Source organism: Phalacrocorax carbo, chromosome 5, assembly GCF_963921805.1.
Source record: "Phalacrocorax carbo chromosome 5, bPhaCar2.1, whole genome shotgun sequence".
NCBI lineage: Eukaryota > Metazoa > Chordata > Aves > Suliformes > Phalacrocoracidae > Phalacrocorax > Phalacrocorax carbo.
The window spans coordinates 61,333,241-61,352,785 of record NC_087517.1 but is presented as its reverse complement, the minus strand read 5'-3'; the positions used below and the strand labels follow the sequence as shown (position 1 = coordinate 61,352,785).

At 43.6% G+C, this 19,545-nt stretch overlaps 1 protein-coding gene across 2 annotated transcripts in view; it reads right to left on the bottom strand.

The window, feature by feature from the left end:
* Window positions 1-15,773, bottom strand: part of FAR1 (fatty acyl-CoA reductase 1) — a 39,174-nt gene extending 23,401 nt beyond the window's left edge. For both annotated transcript variants that reach the window (XM_064452760.1, XM_064452761.1), the window contains exons 1-2: window positions 15,638-15,773; window positions 4,901-5,095 (exon numbers count right to left, since the gene is read on the bottom strand). In XM_064452760.1, the coding sequence (XP_064308830.1) occupies window positions 4,901-5,089 (189 nt within the window). In that variant the 5' untranslated portion in view covers window positions 5,090-5,095; window positions 15,638-15,773. The remainder of the gene's footprint in view (window positions 1-4,900; window positions 5,096-15,637) is intronic.
* Between the last annotated feature and the right edge of the window lie 3,772 nt (window positions 15,774-19,545).

Sequence of the window (19,545 nt, the reverse complement as noted above, 5' to 3'; positions counted from 1 at the left end):
AGCCAGTGAAGATAAGAGATACATGTTTCATTTAGGTGAAGAAAAAACCCACATTTTCTCCCTACACAGAGTTATACTGATGATCTTAAGTAAGGAGGTAAGGTAGAAAAGTGTGTTAGGAATACTACATCAACATATTACTGACTTCCTATGAACATACTCAGAAATGAAGTTGTGCACCCTTTACCCCATATAGTGAAAGAAATATTTCATGTGTTGTATAGAAGGTAGCAAGACTTCAACTTGCAGTTAAATTTGTAAAATACTCATCCCTATCCTTAAGACCAGATCTCTATCAATATCAGAAGAAAGAAGGAATGATCTCTAATACAGACCAGGACTCAAAGAAATTTAAAGTAGCAGTCTAAATAATGTAATCTCTCTTCTTTCAATATAAGGAAAGGGAATAGTCTATCTACTTCCTAAGCTTGGTAATAACTATTCAAATTCTTTTAAGACTTGCACAAGTCACACTTTTTTAGGTTTCAAAAGCTTTCATCAAGTTTAGATGTTTCCAGTGATTCATAAAATGCTATCCTGGATTTATGCCAGTTTTGGGGAACTTCCAGATGAAAAAAATGTTTTTCCAGCTAGTTAAGATAAAAAGGCAGGGTTAAAGGCTGCGTAACATGTTAGAACATCTAATCAAGTCTTACTTAATTGATGTTCAACTATTCCCACTGAAAGTATTCTCACCCATATTATATTCCACCATATATTCTCCTCATAAAGAGCTGGGTTCTAACCATGTGGCTTAACGCACACAGATAAAAATTCATGCCTTATCTTATTTACACTTATTAGTATGCAAGTTTTCCTGAGCAAAATAGTACTGTGGGAATAAAACACACTTGAAAGTTTCACCAAAGCAGAGCCCTCTTTTTAATTGTACAGGGGCCAATATCTTAGCAGCCGCTTCAACGCAAGTCAATTAAAATGTACTAAAAATCACAGCAGTACTTCCTACACTGCCCCACCCAAAGCATGCAGTTATACTGACTGCAAATAGTTAAAGCACATTTCCTTACAGAATGAAGGAAAGTCATTTAATTTTCAACTATAAATTAAGTCACCTAAAGGTACAATTTCACGACTCTTAAAGCAAAAAGACGTCCTCATTTCCGTGTTGCTTCTCCCTACACTACTAATAGCACATAGTCTGATGGCTGTATGAGCATATGAGCTTGCTGGTCCAGCTGAAAAAATAGGGGACTTTTGTAGAAATATTTTCAGCTCAACTATGAGCTAATGCAGCTCACTGTGTGGCCACCTAAAACATTAGTGGTAATGCTATAGTGAGGATACAGGACATCTCCAGTGATAGAGGTCTTCATTTCCCAAGCATGAAGCTTCACCTTAAAGGACAACACTGCCAAGACACATTTAAAGCCTCTGCAGTTCTTAGTTCACATGGTGCAGCAAACAGTGCATACCTCAGGGTAGGAAGCCTTCTGTCATTTTGAAAATAAACCTGCTATATTTTTAGTAGTAATGATGGTGCTGGCCTCCAGGGAACTGAAGCAACTACCATTTAACCATATTAATGTGTGATATGCATTATAACAGAAATGCAGTTCCATGGATAAGCACTTAAAGAACCAGTTTAATACTCGTAGTTTCCTGCCCCTTTTCACATCCATAACCCCACATTATTGCTACATACTTCATACTAGCACTGACAGCAGTACAAAGAGGAGCAAGAACAAACACCTACAGCACATGCAATACATGTGGCAAATTAACAGAGGAATTCACAGAATCACAGAATCTGAGATTGGAAGGGACCTTAGGGATCATCTAGTCCAACCTCTCTAGGAAGAGCACAGCCTAGACAAGATGGCCCAGCACCTTGTCCAGGCGAATCTTGAAGGTGTCCAACGTGGCTGAGTCAACCGCTTCCCTGGGGAGATCATTCCAATGGTGACTGTCCTCACTGTGAAAGATTTCCCTCTTTTGTCCAATCATAATCTCCCCAAGAGCAACTTGTATCCATTCCCCCTTGTCCTCTCCATGGGACTCCGTGTAAAAAGGGAGTCTCCATCATCTTTGTAGCTGCCCCTTAAGTACTGGTACATGGTGATGAGATCCCCTCTAAGCCTCCTTTTCTCAAGGCTGAACAAACCCAGTTCTCCCAGACTATCCTCATATGGCAGCTTCCCAGTCCTTTGATCATCTTGGTGGCCCTTCTCTGGACCCCTTCCAGCCTGTCCGCATCCTTTTTGTATAGCGGGGACCAGAACTGTACACAGTACTCCAGGTGTGGCCTGACAAGTGCTGAGTAGAGCGGGATAATGACTTCTTTCTCTCTGCTGGCGATGCCCTTTTTGATGCAACCCAGCACCCTGTTGGCCTTCTTGGCCGCAGCAGCACACTGTTCACTCATGTTGAACTTTCTGTCCACCAGGACCCCCAGGTCCCTTTCCACATAGTGGCTCTCCAGCCAGGTGGATCCCAGTCTGTGCTGCACTCCTGGATTATATTTTCCCAGGTGCATGATCTTACACTTTTCCTTGTTGAACTTCATAAGGTTCTTGCTGGCCCACTCTTCCAGCCTATCCAGATTTCCCTGCAGAGCAGCTCTCTTTTCTGGAATGCCTACTTCCCCACTCAACTTGGTGTCATCAGCAAACTTCATCAGGCTACACTTGATGCCATTATCCAGATCACTTATAAAGATATCGAATAACATTGGGCCCAATATTGACCCCTGGGGGACCCCACTTGTAAGAGGTTGCCACTTGGAAAAGGAGCTATTTATCACCACCCTTTGGGTGTGGCCTGTCAGCCAGTTCCCCACCTACTGCACGGACCACTTGTCTAGGCCATAACACATTAATTTCTCCAGGAGGAGACTCTGGGGGACCATATCAAAGGCCTTGGAGAAGTCCAGGTAGACAATGTCCACCACCTGCCCCATGTCAACCAGGCAAGTCACTTTGTCGTAGAAGGCCACCAGGTTTGTCAAGCACGATCCGCCTTTAGTGAAGCCAGTTTATTTTAATTAGTACATCCACCCATTTAGATTTTAAACTCTCCAAGAAATGGAGTGTCCAAGCATCTGTAGAACACTTAATGAGCCCATCCAAACTGAAAAATTACTGGCAGGGCCCTTACAACTGGACAACTTAAGACAGCATACCTTATTAAAAGCTTTCATAGTCTTTTGAAGGAATCTTTATTATATTAATGGCAGTTAAACAATACACTTTCAATCTAATTTGCCTCACCATGGATGAGGACAGAACAGATCTGACCCTATCCACATCCCTCCACAGATGTGCAACCCCATCTCTTTATGCTCTCACTCAGGGACTAAGATGCAGAACTACCTCAAGCAATAGTCCTGCTTACCAGGACTTCTGTTGTCCAATAACAAGCGTTCACCGAGATTCATAAAACACATCAGATTATACCAGCTCCTGCTGAGAAACTATAAGCAGAAGACTTGGATTTAAGTTTAAAAGCCTTTTACAGTACATGAGTTTCCCAAAAGCTATACTGAAGCTTAAGTCAGCCCACACTACTGCTACTCTCCTCCCCTGCCCAAATATTCCCTGCTTTTCATTTGGGTAATAGTGTATACAAAAAGCGGATTGAGAAACTTTTCCTTTCTCATCTCAGAGCTTAGTCTGGAGATCTTTTCCTTGTTTCAGGGAGTGTCAAACTGAGGGTTTACGTAGAGAGAATCTGTGACCCGATTTTAAGATAGAACCCCACTGTAACTCATTCTGCTGCATTCTATGACATTGCACAGGACTGCAAGCAAATGCTTTTGAGTAAAGAGCTAGAGTTTTGACATGGCTACAGAAAATAATTTACAAAGGACATATCCATCCTCATATATGCTGTAATCTTAACTAGTCAGAGCCAGAGAAATTAATTGCCTTACTTTAAACGACTTACCCCTCCTAGCCTAAATGCATTCATAATGTCTTACTGATTCCTTTTAAGCACCTTCTAAGCACATGCTTTGTAGAGACTACACTGCATCTCAACATAGTTCCTAAGCTTGAAAAATTAAACTACCAACTCCCATGTCCCATAAGAGAAAGATCTGAACAGAAATAAACTCTGCTTTAGCAAAATTCATACTCTTAAGTCGCTCCCCTTCCGGTTCATCCGTCTCACCATAAATGGGATACTCTGTATCAGAGAGATGGGCAACACTGCTGGGTGGTTCTGCATGTAGCAAGAACACCCAGCCTAGCTCACCAGAATAGGAAGGTAATGAGTCTTTTCAGGAGGAAAGTATCCCACACAGCATGCGCAGAAAGTCTTTTGACCACTTTGATACTTCCACAGCACACAATTTCATTGCCTTTCCCTTGTTGTCACAGGTTTATAGTAATCTGTATGACTAACAGAAATCCATAATAGAATTTATTAAAACAAACATTTCTGTTTACAAACATAAGCTATTTAAACAACCTGTTAGATCATGTATTCTCGCTTACTGATAGATCCAGTAGTGCATTCAAGAAAGAGGAAGTATAAGCCTCATCTTACCGAAAAGAAAATAAGGCACAAGGATAAAAAGTGACTTAGTTGAGATCTAAAGAAGGGACTCAATCCCATCATAGAATTCCTAGTCCACACCACCTATTGCACTTGATCATCCATTCTCAAGTTTTAACTCAGGTGTTTTACTGCTCAATTCCACATTGCAGCTGAACATCCTCCTGAATTAAACACAGGATGATTTTCCACTACCAGCTTTGCTAGAAACTAACAGCTTGAAAACCAGCCATAGGAGCACTGCCAGGTCTTGGATCCTACATTTCTGTTAGAATAAAAACATTTAACAATATTTCATTTTAGACAAACCAAAGTTGGTCTCAAAATGAAATGGGAACATTGTGAAGAAGGACAAAAATGTACTTTGTGAGCATATGACACATACCTTACAGTTGGTAATTTCTTCTACTCGTGCTTCAGGTGTCTGCCCTGCTTTGTGTCTTACCAACACATACACTGCTTTCACTTTAGGACAAGATCTGAGCAGCTTTTCCAGAAGCACTTTTCCCAGGAAGCCTGTAGCTCCTGTCAGGAGGACATTCTTTCCTTCATAGTATTCAGGGATGGAAACCATTATGACCTTAAGAAAAGTTAAAGACAATAGTATATTAAAGAACTGAGTTTGGATTTGCAGAAGATATAAACAAACAGCACAGATCAAATGTTCAATCTCATACCTGAAAGAAATGCTTAACAGCCTTTTTTCTTAAACTTATAACCAGTACTTAAAAATGTTTTTTTCCCCACCACATTCCAAGAGTCCCACAGGGTCACTATAGTCATCCCAGACCTTCTTGTACACTGCCCCATTAAGAGGTTTAAGGAATTAGTCACCCACCCAGTAAGAAAATAGCTCAAATTCAGTCTATTTTTCTCTATATATGCATGGTCCTTCACCACTCTAAGTGCTGTTCCATGTAAATTAAAGGTCATGTCATTAAAATGTAATTACAAGTAGATACTTCAGATACACTGACAGAAGACAGGGAGCCAGGCATCTGCCAGGAACTGGCCCCAGTATTTTGCCCGTGTCAGTCAAGTCCCCTGCTCTTACAAACATTGCTAGGCCAGAGAGAAGGTGTAGCTAGGTGCTTGGTATGATACCTGCTGGTTCTACAGCGATTACAACAAACCATACAGTTTCACAATGACACAGGTTTCTAACCTTTTCATCAATAAGTATTTTTTTCCCTAAATAAGCGATTAGAATTCTCAAACTGCAGATTCAAGTTAGCCACAAATACACCTCCTAATGAAACAAAGGGCAAGGGATTGTTACTCAAATCTGGCACTACAGCTCAGAAGTCTTGTAGGTTTTGCCTCAGTTAGGAAGTTAACTATGAGAATTATTATTTCTTCCCCCTCCCTTAATCAACCACTTGGAGATTATGTCTAATTCTAGATGCTGGAAACTGAAATACTTACTCAGGACAAATACACTGCTACTTTTTAATACTAATGTGGTCTTTGGACCATGACCTTTTATTTTTAGAACTCAGCCTGTGCCTCTGGCTAGCTTCAAGCCATTCTGTTAAGTCCACTCTACCAACATCTTTACCGTAATCCCTAGACAGCTTGCACACTGGGATTGTGAAGGAACTGCCTAGAAGCATCAAATCTGAGTTAAGGTTAAAAAACATGTATGGAATCTAGGTGTGTGCAAAGAAAGCCCGAAATAAGCAGCCTATGTTTTGCCATACTAGAAAGAAAAGTTCTTAACTACAGGAAAGGGAAAGAATGTTCCTATTCTCCACCTGCCTTTTCTGAGAAGGCATCTCCACATGCCAGTTAGCATAGCATTGCTGGCAACTCTTAATTTCAAGTTCAAAAGGGACTTATCTCACAGGTATAATACATTACCTCTGTTACCTTTTAAAGTTATTCGTGGCAGCAAATTACTGAAGAACTATATCATAATTGTGGGTTTTAAAAAAAAGTTAAGAAATAGATGTAATTTCCAGTGGAAGTTTAGTTTGACCTCTAACAGGCTGGAATAGGTCCAGAAAGAGATACCTGCCATGCAAGACAACACAGCAAAATAAAATTTTGCATATTAAGGTTGATACTTAAGTGTCAGGAATCATTTTATCTAGTGCAACTTCTTGCACATTTGCAATAGCTGAACTGTAACTATTAACCAGCAATACATATTTTAACAAGTCATTGGACAACTGGTGAACAGCCAACTTTTCAGAAAACTCCTATCAAACTCAAAATTGTTTAATACACACTTTGGAATATCTGAATCCCTGTATCGTAGCTACTTTGAGCTAGTAAGTAATAACAGTCAAGGAAAAAAGTCTGACAGTTGAAAGGATTAATAAGAGTTCTCTAAAGCAAGAATCAAAATTACCAGATAACCTTAAGAGATGAACAGCCTTTGGTACAACAAGCTTCTGTTAAGCTGCTACAAAGAAACCAATGCTAGGATACTTCTGAATTCACAGGTTCAGGACTAAACCCATGGTGAAACTTCGAAGATGCTGCTTATTTGAAGGATGCTAGTCCTTTGATAAATCCAGACCTCCTAAGCACTTCAGTAAAGAAATCCCACACTCTAAGACCCTAGCCAACATTCCCTATCTTGTAAAAAATTCTAGTGTCCAAGGCTGAGCAAGTGCTATTATGGAACAAACAATGGCAGCTCTGTTTGCCTTCAGAGCTACTGCAGCAATATTTAACTCATTGCTTCAAACAGAGGTCTCTGGCTCTCAAAACAAGGACAATTCTGTTTTTAACAGGAAAAAGATCAGTTCTTGGATTTGTCCGAACACAGATCAAGATGCTTAAAGATCTGCTTTCCAAGTGCCAGGAAAGCCTGCTGCAGTTCGCTGAATGTTTAAATGCTAACTCCAGCAACTAGAAAGAGTGTGCACATACACCCTTGCTAGATGTTAAGTGGTTTGTTTTCTAGTTTATCACTGACAAACATTAGGTCAACAACACAGTCCATTCAAATTCAATTGCATTGAGATTATCACCCACAGGAAATAGAAAACATGTATTTCCCAACTTCTCAAGCATCAGCAACAAGCCACAAAGCTCTGCAAAAATAGACTGACAAACTAATTTTCCCCTTTCCCTCCAACAGCTCGAACCTAGTGCTAGCAGCAGAGCAACAGAAAAAAGGCCTAAAAGTAAGGTGGAAGAAACATTTTATTGATGTATATTCAGGAGATGAAGTCCATCTAGGCGTCAAATCTGAATGCACCATTTTTTAAGCACCACACACGCATGCATCCACACAGACAAAAATCATTACAGAAATCCCTCTCATTGAGCTTCAATTGCCACACTGCAAAGAGACTACAGCAAGCAAAAAAAAAAGAAAAAACAAAGCAAAACACCCCCACAAAACAAAAAACTTAGAACTGGAGAGATTCAGGCAACACAGGAAGTAATATTTAACTCATCTAAACAAGGTTACTGCCAGAAAGACAAGCCTGGGTCATATCATGATATCATGTCTCATGTCATTTGGTGCTTTGTTTCCACAAAAGTAAAATCAATGTATGCTATCAGCAGAATGTCCACATTTTCAACAACCACAAGGGCCAGTGATCTGCCCTATTTGGGCAATACTTATCTAGCATATCACCAAAGGATGATAGTTTGTCTTCACGGTCCAAGGTTATATCCATTGAGAAACCTTATCTGTGAAAGATACCATTTTAAAAGATGAGTAGAGACTAAAGTGATGGAACAGAGTATTTCCTGTTGTAAACTGCTTCTGGGGTAAGGTAACCTCAAAGCATACCTATTCCAAACTTGACAATTATGTGGAAGATTTGGGATCCTTCCCACAGCTAGCAGAAAGACAAGCTTATCCATGTTTCAGGCTTCAACATTCTTATCTACTCTCTGCAAGGTCATTTTCTTTGTTAGCTGTAAGCCAGTCCCTTGCAGGATAAACCTGCCAAGAGAATTTAACACATCTCCAGGAGTTGAAAACACATTGCTAGGTTCAGAAGCTGATTATAACAACTAAGTTTAAGAGCTATCAAAATGGGTCCACTAATTTAATATTAGCTAGCCAGTCTTTGCCTCATGCCTGGTAGTATGCCAGATGGTAATTCTCTCACTACGCACTTTCCAGAGAAGTAACTGGGGTGGATTCAGAGTAATAGTAAGTTCTTCCATGTATACCAAACATGCCTTTATTGACAATCTCTACAAACAAGTGAAACAACAAAACTAAATAAATCTAAAAGATTATACCTGCAGTATAAATGTCACCAAAAGACCCAAAGCTGTATATGGAATCTGGTAAACCTGTGGGTGACACCCAGTATATTGGAAAATTTCTGAAAAACAGACTTTTCAAACTAGTTATATTCTTCAATCTTGAATATGTTCAAAGAGACTAACCTACTACCAATGACCAGACTATCTACTTGAAATAATTTCTCCATTGAAACACAATACCAGTTAGAGTAACTAATATAGTTAAGTCAATAGCCTTATGTCCACAAACAAAGTAGACTTGCTTTTAAAAAGCAATTCTCCTCCTTTACCATCCCTTTATAATTTGGTTATAAGTTGATGGTTTTTTCTGAATTGTTTACTGTTTGAACTTAGGCTTCAAGTGCATGTTGAAGAAAAAAAAATCTCTTATGGTATAATTAAGCTTATTTCTAAGTTGCACAGGAGGCATAGATGAGTCCAGAAATCAAGTTATTATAGTAAAGCACATACCGTGTAAGAACATTTACTATACTCCATCTCCGGTTCATGTGGAAACGTGTCTAATATTTGTTTCCAGAGATCTTTCCAACAAGTCTTAGGAAAGCACGAAGCAGATAGATTCAAGATCCGCTGAACAGAATCATAGTTCCAGATCATTTTATCTAAGTTAATGAGAAATCTCACTTGTGCTTTTGGTTACAGAAGGATACAAAATAAAGCCTCACTGTTTATCAAGTTAGTAGCACAAATCATTGCTCTTACTTTGCATACATCATGACATAACCTTGAAAGGAGAACAAGCCGTATCTGAAGAACCTACCTACGACATAATGAACAGAGTAACACTCAGTAGACTACTACACAAAATGCTGAGGCTACAAGATCACTCAATTCTTACTCATTGCATTAAGAAAATAAGCCAAAGGCATCACTTCAGCCTTCATGCAAGTATGCTGATATCCAGCCCAGGTTATCACTAAGAAAAGCCCTAGCAGCAGCAGTAGGGTTATTGCTCCAGTTGTTACTGTGATACTGTCATTTTGCTGGGAGGGGAGGTGGGGGGAGGTTTATGTTTCACCAAAGTATTTTGGAAAGCTAAAAACCAAGTAGAGGGAAGGGAGCAGGAGGGGAACAAACATTCAAATGGCTCATCAGTTTGTCTAGTTTCACAGGTAAGAGACAAACCTAGGTAATTCAAACCCAGATTCATATTCCTCATATTGTTCTGACAGGACAAAGAACTACCCAAAAACTGTACCTGTTATTATATTCTGTTCAAAACATCACAAGGACAAGATAAGCCTTCTGAGCTAGTCTTTTCACAGAATCCCAGAATGGTAGGGATTGGAAGAGACCTCTGGAGATCATCTTGTTCAAGCCCCCTGCTTGAGCAGTGTGCACAGGACTGCATCCAAGTGGATTTTGAATGTCGCCAGGGAACAGCCTCACAACCTCTCTGAGCAGCCTGTGCCACAGCTCTGGCACCCGCACAGGAAAGAAGTTTCTTCTCACTTTTAAGTGGAACTTCCTGTGTTCCAACTTGTGCCCATTGCCCCTTGGCCTGTCGCTGGGCACCACTGAAGAGAATCTGGCCCCATCCTCTTGACACCCACCCTTCAGATATTTGTAAGCATTGATAAGATCCCCCTCAGTCTTCTCTTCTTCAGGCTGAACAAACCCAGGTCTCTCAGTCCATCTTCATAGCTCTCCGCTGGACTCTCTGCAGTAGTACCCTGTCTTTCTTGAACTGGGGAGCCCAGAACTGAATGCAGTACTCTAGATGTAGCCTCACTAGGGCAGAGTAGAGGAGACCTGCTGGCCACACTCCTTTTAATGGACCCCAGGATACCATTGGCTGCCTTGGCCACAAGGGTACAGTACTGGTTCATGGTCAACCTGCTGCCTGCCAGCGCTCCAAGGTCCTTCTCAGCAGAGCTGCTTTGCAGCAGGTCAACCCCCAACCTGTACTGGTGCACGGGGTTGTTCCTCCCCAGGTGCAGGACCTTGCACTTGCTCTTGTTCAATTCCATGAGGTTCGCCTTAGCCCAGCGCTCCAGCCTGTCCAGGTCTCATTGGATGGCAGCACAGCCTTCTGGTGTATCAGCCACTCCTCCCATTTTTTTTTATCATCAGCAAACTTGTAAGGGTGCACTCTGTCCCTTCATCCAGGTCATTGATGAATATATTGACCAGGACTGAACCCAGCACAGCCCACCAGGGAACACCACTAGTTACAGGCCTCCAACCAGACTCTACCCCATTGACCATGACCCTCTGAGCTCTACCATTCAGCTAGTTCTCAATCCACCTCACTGTCCACTTGCCTAACCCACATTTCCTAAGCTCGTCTATGAGGATGTTATGGGAGACAGTGTCAAAAGCCTTGCTGAAGTTGAGGTAAACAACATCCGCTGCTCTCCCTTCGTTGACCCAGCCAGTCACACCATCATAGAAGGCTATCAGGTTGGGCAAGCATGATCTTCCCTTAGTGAATCCACGTTGACTATTTCTGGTAACCTTCTTTTCCTCCACATGCCTGGAGATGACCTCCAGGATGAACTGCTCCATCACCTTTCCAGGGATGGAGGTGAGGTTGACTGGCCTATGGTTTCCCAGGTCCTCCTTCTTACCCTTTTTGAAGACTGGAGCGATATTTGCTTTCCTCCAGTCCTTCGGCTCCTCTCCTGTCCTCCATGACCTTTCAAAGGAGAGTAGCTTGGCAAGAACACCTGCCAGCTCCCTCAGCACTTGTGGGTACATCCCATCAGGGCCCATGGATTTGTAGAGGATCCAGTTTGCCCAGGTGATCTCTGACCCAATTCTCCTCAACCAAAGAGAAGTCTTCCTTTCTCCAGAATTTTTCTCTCTTCTGGGGGCTAAGATGCCTGAGGGCCAGCCTTAGCAGTAAAGACCGAGGCAAAGAAGGCATTAGTAACTCTGCCTTCTCTGCATCCTGCACCACCAGGGCACCCGCCTCATTCATCAACGGGCCCACAGTTTCCCTTTTACTAGAACTGCCTTGGCACGTATGATTAGATTTACTAACAGAGCATTTAAAAATCAGAATACTTAATTAAGAACAAAAAAACTAACTCTTATTCCTCCCTTGTTTTAAATTATACATATTATGAGGGAATTCGAAGGCTTGAGTTACATTTTACAGAAGATGTTATCCAATCAATTGAAAATCTTAGGAGTCAACATTTCCAGACTCCTTCCATACTTTCCCATACCTTTTACAATTGAAAAAAATCCAAAATGCTCAACCTTGCTGATCTTCTCAGCTCCTCTCAACTGATGAGTTTCAGGTAGTTTAAGAAAGACTTACATGGGGGGAAACCCCATAACAGATTGTTTGACAGATACATGTGAAAGTTTACTACTAAATCACTAACTATACTTCTGTAAGAAAATCCTCCAATACCTAAATCCTGACTTCTGGTGCCTTCGTAGTAAAGGACACCCATAGTAGGCATACTCACAGCTTATGAGCAGATTGTTGAACAGATGTAAAAAGAATTATATTTTAGAACTCTTCATTAAAATACCATAACTGTAACCAAGAACTTAATTCCTTAATGTTTAGGTGAGACATTTCAAAATTCTTCATGCAAAACTGCAGTCAAATAACGTACCACCATAGCATGGTGCAATTCAATGGCTTTTCAATGCAAATCAATTAAAATATTTCCTCTCCCATTATGTTTCTGCAGAAGTTACCAATAATCCTTCTGAAACCTCAAAATAACTCATTTATCTGACAACTGCTCTATCAACTTGCATTTGAAAGCCTAATCACCACCTTTAAAAAAAAAAAAAAACACACTACACAAGTTTACCTTTCCTTTTTTTCCAATACATGTAGAACAAAACCCTGTCAAAAATTAGAAGTTAACTTTCACGACTTTCTTATCTTTAAAAATATCTTAAACACATAGTTAAAGCAAGTTCTACTAACAGATTGCCTCCCTGTCCTACAAACAGGACAAAAAAGTAAATGCCAACTAAACAGGATGCATGAAGCCTCTCTTCCCAGAAGGACAGAGGTGTTTACTCCACTCCTGTAGCTAACAATGATCACTTAGATGCTAAGGGCTCCCATCTTGAGTCCTGTTTACATTAATTGGATCTGTTACTTGGGTCTACCAATTATGTCTTTTGCACAAAACCCCCTATACATTTACAAACATCAGGCTGAACAATGACATGGGAAGGTTGGTATGATGTAGTGAATATATAGGTACCAACACCAAATGGCAGCTTAGCAAGATCTACTAAGCAGTCTTTCTAACCACACCCAAAGGAAGAAACTAGTAAGGTACTCCAACCGAGTCACACGTTCTTTAAGAAAGTTTGGAAAAAGCTGAACAAAGGCAAAGAAGAACAGTTTTGTAAGAAGGGTCTCACAATAAACCCTGGGTTGAAGAAACTCAGAAGGAAAAAATGCAAATAGGAATACCTAGTCTATTCAAAGAGATGGTGACTGTTCGCAACTCCCAAACTTTAAAAGTATTGAGGCTAAATAAAGCATAGCTGGAGGACTCTATTGATGCAAGGCTTGTAATTAGCAACTGGGAGAAACGCTATGGATGTTCATGAAGGTACTAACCGTGCCCTGCCATTAAAGGATTACATGAGGTAAGTCCTCCACCTACAGACAACGTACCAAACTAACCAAGTACAAGTTTTGATGATATTGGTTCCTTTTCAGAAGTTTGTTTGCTTTAAGTTACCCAGCAGTTCTGCTTCCTGTGGACCAGTAACAGGCATACTGTCCTGAACACAGACCCTCCTCAAACACTGAATATTTTATGACAAAGAAAAAACAAACATGCACACAAAACACACATACATGCACAATTTCTGGCTGGAGAAGCTAACCAAACCCAAAATCACTGCAGTAATACAGCCGTGTCTTCAACAGCTAGTATGTTTTCTAGCACTTGCTTGAACTTTACAAATTGCTGTATAACCACTCTAGTTTGCTATACATCCCTTCTGGGCAGTGGAAGCACTGTGCTTGCGAAGAACTGGGAACTCCTACAAGAGCTAGAGCTCAGAATCAGGAACATGACAAAGGACCCTTTGCTTTATAGTAGTCAGGAGGAGATTCAGTTTGGCCTCTCAGGAGCTAAGAGGTTCTATGGATGGACTGATTCTCCCTTTGCAGAAGAAGTGTTAGTACAGGTATTTCAAGACATCTATTACTCCAACATTCGAAGATGACTCCTAAGCGGAATCATGGCATACCATCAGGAGTTGCACTATAAAACTGACATAGCGATGCTCTCTGCTCACAACTGGCTAGTATATCATGTATGTTTCCGAACAAGAAAAATGCTTTGCTGTTATAAAAGTTACAGTTTTGCTTCAATGCTAACTTTTTACTGACAAGTATCAGCTGCTTAGGACGACTAAGATGTCAAAAAATTGTTTTTTTTTTCTAACTATAGGAAGGGAACATATTTATTATGTCCAAAACATACTTCTACGTTAGACAGTCACACTTAATGGAAAACAACTGCCCTACTGTGCTTTTACCGTTGGAATTATTGTCTCTAGTAAAGCTTCATTAGACTTACAGTCCAGCATAAGGTAAATAAGGACTAAGTACTTGCAGTAAGGCGTTACAGATCTAAATTCACGTATTACTTTATAGTTCTGCAGCAGCTAGGAGAAAAAAAGTCAAAACCAACAAACCTGCAAAGTCAATCTTTCATATCCAGTTGTGGAACGTTTTGGGTGGGGAGAGGGCCGATTTTTAAACTATCTATATTTGAAGGGCAAGTACAAAAACAGGGTAGAAAAGCTGTAGAGTAGTGATCCTAGAAATATACACCTAATACATCATCTCAGCTAGTGATATATCACACTCATATAGTGGTATCTCAGCTATGGAGCACAGATGTGGTACATGAATTGAGCAAGTTGGGGGTCAAGAAATTCTAGGCTGCTACAGTACAGATGGATGTCAAGGAGAGCAAAACTCCAACGTGCTCCACTTCTGGTTTAATTATTATTGAAACAGTTATAAAAATATCAAAAGCCTTCAGTTGGTAAAGCTGTGAAGTAGGTTAAATGAAATTAAAGGTTTCTATTTCCATGGGATTCAAACTGGTTTCAATTACATGTTTGCTATCAGTCAGTATATCTCTGCAATTAGCCACACTTTAAACTTCACTCAAGAAAGCCTTTCTGTAGACCCACGTGGCTCCTGTTCCACAAGGGCTCCAAGCCTCTCCCAGAGCCAGGGGCTGCCGCACACGCCACTGGCCGTTACAGCTCTCAATCTGCTATTTCCTGAGGCTTGGACCCATTGAACTGGGGCTCCTGTTTGAAGAAACGGGCCCTTTCGGTTCTCCGCCCCATACATTCCCCTAAGCAGGAGAGAAACTCGTGGCCTTTTTCTGCAGGACTGTTTTTTGCACCAGCCGAAGCAACATGGGCTCTGAGAAAGGGGAACTCCTGTGGCAGCACAGCGGGAGAGGAAGAGCCGGCGCGCCGCCGATCGCAGGAGGCCCCCCCAGCGGCGGGCGGGCCGAGCGGGCGCAGAGGCACAGCGCGGGGAGATGGGTGGTCCCCGCCGGCCCAGCGGCAGGGGGAGCGGCCGCCGCGGGCCCGGGGAGCCTGGCCTCGCCCAGGCGGGAGCGCAGCCCTGCGCCGCCCGAACAGCCACCCGGGGAAGCGCTTGGGGTTCCCCCCCGGCCCTTCGCTAAGCATCAATCACGCCAACGGAGTCCTTCCGCCCGCAACGCGCCTCCGGCCTGGCCGCCGGCGCGCCTCGCAGCTCCCCCGCCCCGGCAGCCTCCCGGAAACGCACGACGGCAGCCGACTCCCCCCGCGCCCCCCTCACGGACCGCAGCGGAGGATGGAGTGGAGCGGCGCGGCGCGGCCCCCGGCCGGACACGGATTCCCGCCGCGGCTCGGTGGACGGTACCTGCTCCGGACGGCGTCCCCCACCGACCCTACCCGCGCCGTGCCCCGCCGCTCTGAGGTACTCGGACAGCGGTCCTAAAAGGGCCGCTCCCGTTGGCCACTGCGCACACGGTACCCGCCCGCTTATTGGCTCCTCGCTCCGCCGCTCGGAGGGACGAGGACGCCTGGGGTTGGCGGTTTCCAGGAGCCCCACCCAGCGCCGCGGCAGGGCGGGGCGGGGCGGGGTAGGGCGGCTGGGGCTGCTGGGCGCGGGCGGGCGTCTCGAGGGCGGCGGGGACAGTTTTGGGGGGACGGCCGCGAGCCCGCCGAGGACCGCCGCCATGCCGTGCCGTGCCACCGTGCCATACTGTGGCATAACGTGCCCTGCCACCGTGCCATGCCATACCGTGCCATGCCATGCTGTGCCACCATGCCGTGCCATGCTGCGCCATGCCATTCCGTGCCGCCATGCCATGCCATACCATACCATGCCGCCATGCCATGCCATGCCATACCGTGCCACAGCATGCCATGCCCGCCATGCTGTGCCATGCCATACTGTACCACACCGTGCCATGCCACCATGCCATGCCATACTGTGCCATACCATGCTGTGCCACCATGCCGTGCTGTGCTGTGTCGTACTGCTATGCCATGCCGTGCCATGCCGTGTCATGCCATGCCACCATGCCATGCCATGCCCTACTGTGCCATGTGTCATGCATTGTCCCTGGATTATTTGCAGTGTGACAGATTCTGTTTGTTAACACGCTTCACTGGTGAGATGCCAGGCAGTTAACATATACCACAATTAATTAAGTTTTCCACTGTCCTTGAGCAATTCACTTTAACCCGTACAGCAAGCTCAATACATAAGAAGACAGAAATCGGTAGAGCACGATACATGAGATAGGGGGAAGGGGGATATGACCTGTTCTGTGGTCCAGCAGTCCACGGCAAGGTCAAAGGTGGTGGGGGTCTTAGGCCAGTCAAGAGGGAGCTCCACCAAGTTGCTCCCATTCTCCGATTTTATAGCTGGCGCGAAGCCCTTAGTCCCTGCATATCTTTGTATCCAGGGTCTTAATGGCCACAGGACATGCTACTATGACTTTTGCGGCTGAGCAGGGGCTGTTTGGGTAGATAAATGAGGGGGAAAAAGGAATGAAGGCCTCATTGTTCACCAAAAATATTTTTGGTTCTATTAATTTAAGAAAGCAACACAACTAAACCCTCAACCACGAGTTCTGCTTGTGATTAGTGTTTAGCTGCGAGTGGGTGACTGCTTCTTCATTGAGAAACTGTCGGCTCTTGGCATATGTTGAGGCCTAGTTTTCTGGCAGCTGATAAGCAGTGCAGGGAGTGGCATAGGCACATTATCGGAGCCTGCACAGCTGGGGCTGGGGGCTAAGCAAGGAGCAACCACCAAGTCTTCACCTAGTTCTGCCCCTCACCTTGGCCTCATGGCAGCATTCCCCTCTTCAGCAGATGCTTGATGTTAGTCTGGTCCCAGGGCCAGGGCCCCCTGCCACGCCATACCACTCACCGCTCTGGGCCCTCCCTCCGCCCAGGCGGTGTTGAGCCGCTGCCCCGGCGCCCCTGGGCCTGTGCTGTGCCCCCAGCCGCCCGGAGGAGCTGCTCGCTGCTGGAGGGGTTCGGCCTGCCCGCCGCGGCCCTGCCGCCGCCCGCAAGCCAAAGGCGGCCCGCCAGGCCGCAGGGTGCACGTACATGTGCTGCTCTGCGCAGCTGGAACCTGGAGGACACCACCGGCTCATCCCCGCCACAGCAGCCCCACTTGTTTTGATTAAATTTCTAAAACTTTGAACATTGGGATCCTGAGTCAATCTCGGCTGAAATTGGCCAAAAGGTCCAAAACCAGCCGAGGAGTCAGAAAGCAACCACAGCCTCCATCAAAGCGAGCCCAGTTGTTTTGTGAGTTGGGGGCACCTTGGGCCGAGGCAGACCATCCCCACCCCACTGACATTTCCACAGCAGCAATGCTTGAGAAATTTTGAGCAGCTTTCACCTACAAGCCAAATCCCGAGGACCTCGTGCAGTGCTATGTGCACAGTGTCAATATTACCAGTGTGTTATTGAATCTGTGCTACAAAAACCATTGTGCGCGCCTCGCCTTTTGTTACCAAATTCTGCAGGGCTACAAAGCAACATGCCATTATGCCATGCCCTGCCACCATATGCCATTTGTTTCACAACTAAATATTGCACAGATGGACATGCATCAGATTAAAAAAATAAAAAAATCAAGCATTCAAAAGTTAGGCAAACCCTATACAAGCTTGCACAACTCATATTAGTTCAGATTACAGTGCATATAAAGTATTATATGAGAATTGTAAACACAGTCTTTGCTTCTGCAACTGCATGTTACTTTTTCAGAATGACTTCTGCCTGATCCAGGCCGTGAGAAGGGGCGCTGTGCTCACATAATCTGCTGTGATTCAATAACAATTTTATCCTTATTGCTAGTTGTGTATTCTCATGGTTTATCTACTCCACACTACTTGAGCCTATGTCCTGGTTTCAGCTAGGATAGAGTTAAATTTCTTCGTAGTAGGTAGTATGGGGCTATGTTTTGGAGTTTTGCTGGAAACAGCGGTGATAATGTAGAGATGTTTTAGCTGTTGCTAAGTAGCGCTTACACTGGTCAAGGACTTTTTCAGCTCCCCGTGCTCTGCCGGGTGCACAAGAAACTGGGAGGGGACACAGCCAGGACAGCTGACCCAAACTGACCAACGGGATATTCCATACCATATGACATCATGCTCAGTATATAAAGCGGAGGAAGAAGAAGGGAGGGGGACATTGGGAGTGACAGTGTTTGTCTTCCCAAGTAACCATTACATGTGATGGAGCCCTGCTTTCCTGGAGATGGCTGAACACCTGCCTGCCCATGGGAAGTAGTGAATGAATTCCTTGTTCTGCTTTGCTTCTGCGCGCAGCTTTTGCTTTACCTATTAAACTGTCTTTATCTCAAACCATGAGCTACTTCACTTTTACTCTTCCGATTCTCTCCCCCGTCCCACCAGGAGGCAGTGAGCGAGCGGCTGCGTGGTGCTTGGTTGTTGACTGGGGCTAAACCACGACAGCCTAGTACCAAAGTACTGTTTGATAGAGTACTTAGAATCATATAACTCTAAACTCCTTATCATAACTGTTAGTGGACAGTTTATTAAAGACACTATTCCTGAGAAAATACCTGCTCATAGAAGCTGAAGCATTATCTGATCATCTGCCATACAGGAAAACCAACTCAGGCAGTGCAAAGATTTGAGTCCAAATCTCCCCCATTCCTGCTGAATGTTGTTGTGCGCTCTTATGGCACCAGGGTTTCCTTTCTTGTTCCAGTGAAATCCTGGCATATGGTAAGCATCCTTACTGACTATAGGGGTGAGGCTCTTTCATTTCAGATTCCCCAGTATAAAAGTGTCCATTGCAGCAGAGAGATGCAGATCCAGAATTGCAGTCAGCGCACATGAACTCTTCAGAAAATTTATTTTTAAAAAAATCTCTATTAGGTATATGCAAATTAAAGTTTCTCAAATTATTACAGAAGTTAAATTTGGGTGCCTTTTTCAGGAGTGACTTTGTGAAATGTGTCTGTGACACCAAATGGAAGTCATGGGGAAGATACCAGTAAATTTCAATGTGGGCACAGCAGTATATTTTGTCCAGTCTCATTTTTGAAAATAACTAAAAAGTGATGGGGCTTTAAACCTTGTCTATAATGAATACCGTATCATCTGATGATTGTCATAGCTTATTAATGAGAAGTCGTAATGCAGTGACAATGCATTAACTGATACACTCAATATAAATTGTTGTTCGTAATAATTAGGCAATTTTGGCATCAGAATTTTAAACTCAGTTTCTTGGCAGAATAGGGGAAATCCAGAAAAAATACATGTAAAAGTT